This window comes from Aspergillus brunneoviolaceus (assembly GCF_003184695.1).
Source record: "Aspergillus brunneoviolaceus CBS 621.78 unplaced genomic scaffold BO95scaffold_10, whole genome shotgun sequence".
Lineage (NCBI taxonomy): Eukaryota > Fungi > Ascomycota > Eurotiomycetes > Eurotiales > Aspergillaceae > Aspergillus > Aspergillus brunneoviolaceus.
This window is the reverse complement of record NW_020290740.1, coordinates 168,001-178,452: the sequence shown is the minus strand read 5'-3', so window position 1 is coordinate 178,452 and position 10,452 is coordinate 168,001. Positions and strand designations below refer to the sequence as shown.

The following is a 10,452-nucleotide window of genomic DNA, read 5'->3' as shown; positions in this document are numbered from 1 at the left end:
CAAAGTCTATTCCTGGCCCTAGGCACTAGAAATGATGGCATAGAGGGGTCACCTTCGGAGTTCAGAACGTGCCTAGGTAACCCTTCCCCACCCAAGCTGCAGTTGCTGGGATCCATGTGTCACTCTTTCACCCTCAGAGTCGCTTCCTTGCCACTGGGTCCATGCCCCATCACTCTTCACTAAACCTTCCATTCCATGCCTTGTCAGACAGTCCGACCCGGTCCGACTCCTTAGCGTAGAAGCTTCTTCATCTTATGCAGCCAGTCTGCTCCCCTTAAAGTGCTATCGTCCGGCACCTGCAGTGCAATATTTCGTGTGCTGCTACCGCCTCTCTTTCTCTCTCTTTCCTCGCTTCCTTGATGGTTGCTTTTCCGCTTTGAGATAACTATGTCATCGGCTCCTAGACTATTATCCTCAGTCGTGATTGACCTCACCTCACAGACAATTTACAATGGTTGAGTTCAAAGGTCGCAGCGAGCCCATCTTCGTTGTTACCGTGGTCTTCCTCGGACTTTCCTTCATTTCCGTCTGCTTACGATGTTTCGTGAGACTGCGACTGGTGCGCGCATTCGGATGGGACGATGCATTGATGGTTCTAGCCATGGTATGTGGCTAGCTGCTATTGCCATCCTCGTGGCTTTCTTGTTGAATCATGCTGATTGAGTGAATCCACCATAGGCGCTGGAGATTCTATTTGCCTTATGTGGTATCACCGGGTCAGTGTATGGCATGGGCCAAAAACTCGAGTGGCTTGACCAAGACACGTTAGAAACCGCCTTGTTTGTATGTGATCTAAGAATACCCTTTTCCAAACGGCAAAGTAAGTTGATGTTTTGCAGTGGTGGTGGTTAGGTCAAACAAGCTATGTCGTGACGGTAGTTGTTGCCAAGGTCTCCATTGCATTGACTCTCTTCCGGCTTACCGTCTCACGGATACACAAGATGCTCTTGTGGTTTGTCATTGCCATCTCGATTGTCGTGGGCCTGGTGTTCTGGTTCATGTTGACTCTAGAATGCCAACCGGTTTCCTACTTTTGGCGACGTTTTCATTCCACTGGGACCTGCATCTCTATCGACTACCTCATCGATATCGCCTACCTGTATAGTGTAACAGCCATGGTCTGCGACTTGATTCTGGGCTTGTTACCTGCTTTTTTAGTCTGGAACTTGCAAATGAGTACAAGAACTAAGGCTGCGCTAGCAGGGATTTTGAGCATGGGTTGCGTGTGAGTACTCTTGGATAAACCTTCATTGCCTGATAATCAGCCATGAACTAATGAGCCGATAGAGCCAGCGCAGCTGTGATTGTACGCATACCTTTTCTGCCTACTTACAACGACAAGGAGTTCCTCTGTAAGTTTCGATTTCACCCCACACGAGATCCACACAAATTACTTATTAGAACTTTCTTCAGACGCTACAGCGCAGATCTCGATCTGGTCCAATGTCGAGGCTGGCCTTGGCATCACGGCAGGGTGTCTTGTAACCCTGCGTCCTCTCTTTCGCTGGCTTGGTGACGCCAGCTATGGCGCCACACGTAGCAAGAAAACAGGGGGTAGCATACCTCTTTCGAGCTCGATCGGCCATGCAACCCACCCCTCACAGAGCAACGCGACGAAATACTGGCGGCCGGATCTCGATCCGGAAGATTCTCAGGGCGTGGTCACGACTATACAAACCTCGGCTGGGAGCCCGCACAGTAGTCAGGAGGACCTCAACCCGAAGCCTAAGCGAATGAATGGGGTCAATATACACAAGTCTTTTGTGGTGACTTCAGACATTGTATAGGATCTCTCCTGCTACTGGCAGCTTACTTACGATATATTTAATTACCGTTATGATATTTCTGTGTGTCTACACGACCTCCTGTTAGTAGGTAGTAGGTATACCTTACTCGGACAAGCCCTAGTCTTTTACCTTCATAGAATAACAATCAAGCATACAGCCAAGATTACTAAGACAGCTATGTAGGAGAGTGCCTGGGCGTCGGCATGTAAGCTTTTGAAAGCTACTGAGCATATCGATTAGTGCATGCCTTTGCAATCGACGGCCAGTTTGGGGGGGGGGGGGCTAGACTGATGCATATATTCTTCATTCGCACACATGTGATGTCATGTTTCGTCCAAAAGCTTCTCCAAGGCTTCGCCTCTGCCGGTCTCGAAAAGGTAAAAATGCCGAATACCTCAGCATTTCTTGACGCACTCGGTGAACTTGATACAAGCAGCTGCCCTGATTGGAGGAATGGATCGATTGAACCAATTCAACCTTGAATTGAACCGACTTGCTCCCAACTACTGGAACCAACTGAACAAGTGATAACGTACTAAGGCATGGGTACTGGGGTCGCTTCCAGTGTACATTTTGGCCAACGCAAGTCCCTTGGGATCGACTCTCTCTCTCTCTCTCTCTCTCTCTCAACTCGGTCTTGAATTCAAACAAACATAGTATGGGAGCAGATGCTCCAAGACGCTCTAGATGAATCAGACCTTGAGAGCATTCGTTTTAGGTCTTACTTCCTGAAGGATGTACCGGGAGGTCATCTCCTGCGCCTTGTTATGTCACGGTTCCTATCGGGCCTTGGGAAGGCGAATCTGATCGGTGGAGACCAACCCCTGTGCAAGCAGAGAATTCTGCCTCAATGTTGTAGCCTGCCTCGGACTTGCCACGGGTATAAGAGTAGGGCTGCTCTTTGGCGCTCAGAAGTCTTTGCGGCATCGTCTTTATCACGGTCTACCATCCAAGCTTGGAATTCCCCTGCGATAGGTCATTGGTCTTTCAACCCAAATGCAAATTAAGAACAACCTATAATTTCATGGCTAGTCCCAGGCCCGACTCAGTTTCGTCATCCCAGGTGTTCTTGGGCGATGCAAGCATAGACAAAGAACGTATTTCCAGCGGCAATCCCGATCTCGTGGGCTGGGTTGGAGATCATGATCCCGTACGCTTCGGCTTCCCGAAAAGAATTGTAGGGGGTTCCTGTTCCTGCGCTAACGGCTCTACAAAATGCTACTCTCGGATGCGCCCCGACAACATGAATTCCGGCTTCAAGGTGGTTTCTCTCGCCTTCGGAGAAAAAGCAGGTAGAACACGGGTTTCACGCGCTTGTGATAGATGTCATCGGCAAAAGGTAAGCTATCTACTCAGTACATGATGTCTATCAGCCAAGCCTCATGGTGTATAGATAAAATGCGATGCGGCCCAACCCCGGTGCAATTGGTGCACTCATCAGGACGTCCCCTGTCTATATGATAGGCAACGCAAGAGACGTCGCAATTTACATGTGAGTGAATTCCTTATATCAATACCACGGCTTCTTTCAACTGAGGGTCATTGGAGTGATTCATGGGGAGATTCCCTACTTGGCTCCTCAAGTGTGCGCTGACGTGACCGTCTTTAGGCAGCCACGAGAAAATGCTAGCAGCTCTCAAAACGGTCAGTTCGAATTTCACTTCACAAGCTTGCCCAAGCACAGAGCACGAGGTGTCTCATTTAGTTTCAAGTACCGCAAAAATTGAGTGTCACATTAGAACCTCATACCAATGCGTCTGATAATGATGTGGTGGGAGATTCTACCCTACCGCCTAGTAAACCTCGAAATCACTCTCCGGCGCACTTGAGTGGCAAAGTCCCTATAACTGAAGGGAGCGCCTCGTTGTCATCATCTTCAGACACCATACCTGCATTATCGGGCACGCAGGTTAGCCAGCCTTCCAGACGATCATCACCGACCATTGAGTCTTCTAACTCTCCACCCTGGGAGAATGTTGCACAATTTGGCCCCGGTCTGAATCATGAATCGAGTTCAATCGACCGAACAAGTCTACCTGAGCATGATGTGATCAAATCCCTGGCCGTTGACTTCTACTCTACGATTTATAGCTCCATATTCCCGACACTAGACCCCGTTCTCTTCGACCAAACTGTATCGTATGCTTATGAGACTGATCCCCGTGGGCGAGGGGCTAGGAAGTCTGATTGTCTCTGCGTGTGGGCTTTCCTTGCATTCTATTCATGTCAATACATCAATTAGACGCAGGCCATCGGACATCGCCAACTGAACGTTTGTGCGTTTTGCATTATATTGAGACTTCAATGCACATAGGGCAAGAGCCCGACTTAGACCTGCTGCAAACATCAGTCATCACGATTGTCGTCTGTCTTTTCTCGGGAAAACTTCGAATGGCTGTCATGTGGAGCACTTTCGCCTCTCGAGTAGTACTCCTTCTTGGAGGCCATTCCAAGGCATGCTTCGAGCGCGCGTCGCTCTTCACCAATTCGAGTGAGCTAGGGACTAGGGTAGACGCGCATCTTCGAAACCTTTTCTGGTTGTGCTATCATTTCGATGAAGAACTTGGTCGGCGCACGGAACAGCCACCGTTTCTATCTGAGCACAATTGCGACCTGAGTCTTCCTGGAGGCTACAAGGATTATGTTCATTTACCATGGAAGCAGACATTTACTCACAGCCTCTATTTCCCGGCGATCTCCGGTTAACGGAGATCCGCTGCCGGGCTTATACTGCTTTGTACTCTCGACGAGCCCTCGAAAAAAGTGATGGGGAGATTCTGCAGGCCATCTGAACATTAGATGGTCAGCTGGAAGAATGGCGAATGACCGTTGCACCTGATCATCGTCCGAAGCTTTTCTTCTCTGCAGCCGCCGGTATTGGCCGGGATGGCGCAGACATGCGGGCGGTCATGCTTCGTCTCGAATTTCACCACTGTCTGGCTTATGTCCATCTGGCAAGCACTCGCTGCAAGTCATGGAGCCTCCGGCATAAAGTAGAGCTGGAGGGAGTCGGTACAAGCTTAGAAATCTCTGTGTCTGCCTGCTGTTCATCCTTGCAATTTCTGCTAGCAGTGAAGCAGGTTTTGGAGCCTAAGGTCTTCTGGTTCGCAATCTGAACAAAGGCCTACTACCCGTCCGCTGATCATTGGATTCTTATCTCTCGCTAAGTCTTCTAACCTGAAGTCTTTCAGGCTCGTCATATTCTACTCCATAATCGCTATGCAAACAATTCTCTGGAATACCCACCAAATCCAAGCGCACAAACTGCGACGGACGATGTTGTCCTCATGAGTCAGGTCTCGCAGTTCCTTAATGACCTAGCCACACAAGCTGCACGGCAGAATGAGGGACACGGATCTGAGGACCGAGCTTGTACCTTCATTGCGGACCTTGAACGCGCGGCACGCCAGTCAGTATTGAGAAGTGCCCCAGCCACTATCAGCCGGTAGAGCTCTGATGTTGCGTTCTGAACACGCCAAACGTGAGCTCGGGAGGACTCTGTGCTCCATTGGAGGTTGTCCTCCTCAGCAAGCTCATCGGGAGGCTGTTCGCCGCGCCCAGCCTTGCTCACTTTAGGTATTTATGGCTACGACTCAGTAGTAGATATATCGTATCGATCTACAGCAACCCGAGTGGTTATCCATGCACGCGACAATCTAGCGTGGGGAACGAATCAAGTCGGCATGTTGTGGTCAAGCCTGAGGATGTATTAAGAGTCTGTTGGCTTGTCTGGCTGCAATCTACTCGTTACAGATCAGAATTGATACATCCAAAGTATAGTAGTGACATTTGTGGGCCAAACATCAGCATGCAGTTATCGATGCCTAGTCAGCGCAAATGTTGCATATACCCCGGAAGAGACATATGGAGGATTGAGAAATGTGGTCTATAGCTGCCCTGGGCGGCTTGCAGGGCAGTCAGATATACCCCAGCCTGGTACTTTGGACCCTTACTGTTGTACTGGTTGCAGAGAGAACAAAGCTGTGTGGAGGTCAATGGATCATGGATGGGAATTGCATCATCTCTTATCAAAGCGGCCGGGAAAATCCCAGCTCCGTGCGGGCACGTGGCGGCCAATCGTAACCACCGACGGGGGTTTCCGTACCTCCAGCTCCCGGCGGCGAGGAAATCCCCAAATTTATACCGTTGAGGTGGCTTCTTCGTGCTTTCCTCTTCATCTCTCGTTGCGACAGCGGCTCGACATCAGCAGCCTGGATTCCATGGTTTAGGCGTCTCATCACCTATGCTTACCTACTGAGAGGCCTTTTCCAACTTTCTAAGTTCGCGTCGTTTGACCCGCGTCGTGGTCATCCGAGTGTCATCATGTTAGTTTCGCCTTCTTTGGCCTGCATTTATCCTCATTCATCTACTAACACGCATGTCTGACCATAGGGCGAAACTCGTGGATGATCACCAGATCAAATATGCTTCGCTTCACAATCCCCTTCCCACACAGCTACACACCTACGTCTGGCCTTTCCTGGTTATCTGGCCGGCGTTTTTCGCTTTCTACCTGTCTCCTGAGCGATACGATACCTACATTCAAGGCCAGGAATGGACCTTCGTTTTTTCTGGCTCGATCATCACGGCGCAGTCACTCCTTTGGCTGATGACAAAATGGAATATTAATATCCAAACCCTATTTACCGCTACCAAGGCCCGGTCGGTCGATTCTGCCCGTCTTATCAAGGTCATCCCGGCCGCCAACGCTGGCTCCGCTGAGATCTGTCCGTTGGTCGTTGACACTCGTGGTGGAAAGAAGACGATCTCGTTCTTGTTCCAGAAGCGCCGTTTTCTTTTCAATGAAGAGACTAAGTCCTTCGCTCCTCTGTCGTACGTTCTTGATGCAGAGCCCAAGCCTGCACTCAAGTTCTTTCAGAAGAGCCAGGGCTTCACGACCAAGGAAGAAATTGAGCGCGTTCGCCACCACTATGGAGATAACACTTTCGACATTCCCGTTCCCGGTTTCGTTGAGCTCTGGAAGGAGCACGCAGTCGCGCCTTTCTTCGTTTTCCAGATCTTCTGTGTCGGTTTGTGGATGCTGGATGAATACTGGTACTATTCCTTGTTCACGCTCTTCATGCTCGTCATGTTCGAGAGCACAGTCGTCTGGCAACGGCAGAGGACCCTCAGTGAGTTCCGGGGTATGAACATCAAGCCTTACGATGTTTGGGTCTACCGTGAGAAGAAGTGGCAGAAGATCACCAGTGACAAGCTCTTGCCCGGTGACCTTATGTCTGTCAACCGTACCAAGGAGGATGGCGGTGTTGCCTGTGATATTCTACTCATCGAGGGCAGCGCCATCGTCAACGAGGCTATGCTTTCTGGGGAGAGCACACCTCTCCTGAAGGAATCAGTTCAGCTCAGACCCGGAGACGACCTGATTGAGCCTGATGGATTGGATAAGAACGCTTTCGTTCACGGAGGTACTAAGGTCCTGCAGATTACCCATGCAAACACCGCCCCCGAGGATCTCGTTTACAAGAATGATTCGAGCATTCTCCCTACTCCGGATGCTGGCGCGCTCGGTGTCGTCGTCAAGACCGGATTCGAGACCAGCCAGGGTAGTCTCGTGCGCACAATGATCTACTCTACTGAACGCGTCTCTGCCAACAATGCGGAAGCTCTACTTTTCATCCTGTTCCTTCTCATTTTCGCCATCGCCGCCTCTTGGTACGTCTGGCAGGAGGGTGTTGCGCAGGATCGCAAGAGGTCAAAGCTCCTTTTGGACTGTGTCTTGATCATCACCAGCGTCGTCCCTCCCGAACTCCCCATGGAACTCAGTCTTGCCGTCAACACCAGCTTGGCTGCCTTGAGCAAGTTCGCCATCTTCTGCACGGAGCCTTTCCGGATTCCTTTCGCTGGACGCGTCGATGTTGCCTGCTTTGACAAAACCGGCACACTGACCGGTGAAGATCTTGTTGTTGACGGTGTTGCTGGGCTTACTCTTGGTCACGCCGGTGCTAAGGTTGAATCGGACGGCGCGCACACCGAGCTGGCCAAGGGTGGTAACATCGGACTCGACACTACGCTTGTACTCGCCAGTGCTCACGCCCTGGTCAAACTCGATGAGGGTGAAGTGGTTGGTGACCCCATGGAGAAGGCTACTCTGAAGTGGCTCGGTTGGACCCTCGGCAAGAACGATACCTTGACTGGTAAGGCCACGCCTGCCACTGGTCCCGTTGTTCCCGAGTCCGTTCAAGTTGTGAGGCGGTTCCAGTTCTCTTCTGCGCTTAAGCGCCAGAGCACGATTGCTACTGTTGTCCTTGATGATCGCAAGGCCCACAAGAAGGTCAAGTCTACCTTTGTGGGTGTCAAAGGTGCTCCTGAGACTATCCGTACCATGCTTGTTGATACTCCTCCGGGTTACGAAGAGACTTACAAGTACTTCACCCGTAACGGTGCCCGTGTCCTTGCTCTCGCTTACAAGTATCTTTCCCATGAGTCCGAATTTTCTCGCGGACGCATCAACAACTACACCCGTGAGGATGTTGAGTCTGACTTGACCTTTGCCGGCTTCCTCGTCTTGCAGTGCCCTCTTAAGGACGATGCCATCAAGGCGGTTCGCATGCTTAACGAGAGTAGCCATCGTGTTGTTATGATCACCGGTGACAACCCGCTGACTGCCGTCCATGTTGCGCGTCAAGTCGAAATTGTGGACCGTGAGGTTTTGATCCTCGATGCTCCTGAGAATGACAAGTCTGGAACAAAGCTGGTCTGGCGGAGCATTGATGACAAAGTTAACATTGATGTCGATCCTACCCAAGCCCTCGACCGTCGCATCCTGGACACCAAGGACATCTGTGTCACTGGCTACGCTTTGGCTAAGTTCAAGGGACAGAAGGCCTTGCCCGATCTTCTTCGCCACACTTGGGTTTACGCCCGTGTCTCTCCTAAGCAGAAGGAAGATATTCTCCTGGGTCTTAAGGATGCTGGTTACACGACTCTGATGTGTGGTGATGGTACCAACGACGTTGGTGCTCTGAAGCAAGCTCATGTTGGCGTTGCCCTTCTGAACGGTTCCCCTGAGGATCTTCAAAGAATCGCCGACCATTACCGAACTACCAAGATGAAGGAAATCTACGAGAAGCAGGTTGGTATGATGCAACGTTTCAACCAGCCCGCTCCTCCTGTTCCTCTTCAGATCGCCCACTTGTACCCCCCTGGTCCCAGCAACCCCCACTACCAGAAGGCTATCGATCGTGAAGCGCAGCGCAAGGGCGCCGCCAATTCAGGTGCGCAGGCCCAGGCAGAAGCAATTCCGACCATTACCTCGCCCGGCGCCCAAGCCCTACAACAGTCCAACGCCAATTTGACCCCCGAACAACAGCGGCGGCAACAGGCGGCGGTGTCTGCTGCTGGATTCGCTGACAAGCTCACCACGTCCATGATGGAACAAGAACTCGATGACAACGAACCCCCGACTTTGAAGCTCGGAGACGCCTCGGTCGCTGCTCCGTTCACCAGCAAGCTTGCCAATGTTATCGCCATCCCTAACATTCTTCGTCAGGGACGCTGCACCCTTGTTGCGACCATCCAGATGTACAAGATTCTCGCTTTGAACTGCTTGATCAGTGCATACAGTTTGAGTGTCATTTACCTGGACGGCATCAAGTTTGGTGACGGTCAAGTCACCATCAGCGGTATGCTGATGAGTGTCTGCTTCCTTTCCATCTCCCGCGCGAAGGTTAGTTACTTCTGATGCATACAACCCTTTATCTTTGCTTTACTAACTCCCGGAACTAGTCTGTGGAAGGCTTGTCCAAGGAACGTCCGCAACCGAACATCTTCAACGTCTACATCATCGGCTCTGTGCTTGGTCAATTTGCTATTCACATTGTTACCTTGATCTATCTGTCGAACTACGTCTACTCGATCGAACCGTGAGTTACTCCATCTATTACGAACAACAAGGTTGCAGAGAAATGCTAATTGGTAATAGGAGACAATCCGATATTGATCTAGAGGGAGAGTTCGAGCCGTCGCTTCTTAACAGCGCCATCTACCTGCTTCAGCTCATCCAGCAGATTTCGACCTTCTCGATCAACTACCAGGGCCGTCCCTTCAGAGAGTCGATTCGTGAGAACAAGGCGATGTATTGGGGACTGGTAGCTGCTTCTGGGGTTGCTTTCTCCTGCGCCACGGAGTTCGTTCCGGAACTGAACGAGAAGCTGCGCCTTGTTCCCTTCAGCACTGAGTTCAAGGCTACTCTGACTGTCCTGATGGTCTTCGACTACGCTGGATGCTGGATCATTGAGAACGTGCTCAAGCGACTGTTCAGTGACTTCCGGCCGAAGGATATCGCTATTCGCCGGCCGGATCAGCTCCAGCGTGAGGCGGAGCGCAAGCGCCTGGAGGCGTTGGAGCAGCAGACAGAGACAAAGGCATGAGGAGGCTTAGAAACAATTTAGGGTGTTGGGTACACTAGAGAGACCTCTATGATTATGTCCTGTCTAGATATATACTATTATGCTGATTGGTGAGTAGGGCCCTTATGGCCATAGGAATGTGTTCATAGAACAAATAAAGTCATAGAAGAATTTTGCGTGGTGTCTTCTGCATTATGGATTGACGTAGTGACTGAGACACTTGCTTAATGAGTAAGTGTAAAACTCAATGGAATGTGACAGAATGGATCATTCTTCAGTTGTGTAGAACCATGAAT

At 50.7% G+C, this 10,452-nt stretch overlaps 3 protein-coding genes across 3 annotated transcripts; all 3 read left to right on the top strand.

The window, feature by feature from the left end:
* Window positions 1–589: 589 nt before the first annotated feature.
* Window positions 590–1,787, top strand: BO95DRAFT_460274 (putative integral membrane protein; the record flags this gene model as incomplete). Its single annotated transcript, XM_025588721.1, has 5 exons — window positions 590–604; window positions 679–783; window positions 840–1,225; window positions 1,288–1,352; window positions 1,414–1,787. 5 exons carry the CDS (start codon window positions 590–592, stop codon window positions 1,785–1,787), a joined length of 945 nt encoding a protein of 314 aa, XP_025445761.1.
* A 949-nt stretch (window positions 1,788–2,736) lies between these two features.
* Window positions 2,737–4,493, top strand: BO95DRAFT_479503 (uncharacterized protein; the record flags this gene model as incomplete). The annotated part of the gene is made up of 5 exons (XM_025590110.1): window positions 2,737–3,126; window positions 3,181–3,279; window positions 3,493–3,984; window positions 4,030–4,063; window positions 4,102–4,493. The coding sequence occupies exons 1-5, from the start codon at window positions 2,812–2,814 to the stop codon at window positions 4,491–4,493; spliced, it is 1,332 nt and encodes a 443-aa protein (XP_025445760.1). The 5' UTR covers window positions 2,737–2,811.
* A 1,444-nt stretch (window positions 4,494–5,937) lies between these two features.
* BO95DRAFT_382089 (ion-transporting P-type ATPase SPF1) lies at window positions 5,938–10,318 on the top strand. Its single transcript, XM_025583383.1, has 4 exons — window positions 5,938–6,112; window positions 6,180–9,474; window positions 9,534–9,670; window positions 9,730–10,318. Coding segments are annotated over exons 1-4 (3,882 nt in total). The 5' UTR covers window positions 5,938–6,110; the 3' UTR covers window positions 10,178–10,318.
* Window positions 10,319–10,452: the final 134 nt, after the last annotated feature.

Coding starts and splice junctions, on each gene's coding strand:
- BO95DRAFT_382089 (XM_025583383.1), top strand. Junction 9,475..9,533: donor TTTCCATCTCCCGCGCGAAG/GTTAGTTACTTC, acceptor TCCCGGAACTAG/TCTGTGGAAGGCTTGTCCAA. Junction 9,671..9,729: donor TACGTCTACTCGATCGAACC/GTGAGTTACTCC, acceptor AATTGGTAATAG/GAGACAATCCGATATTGATC.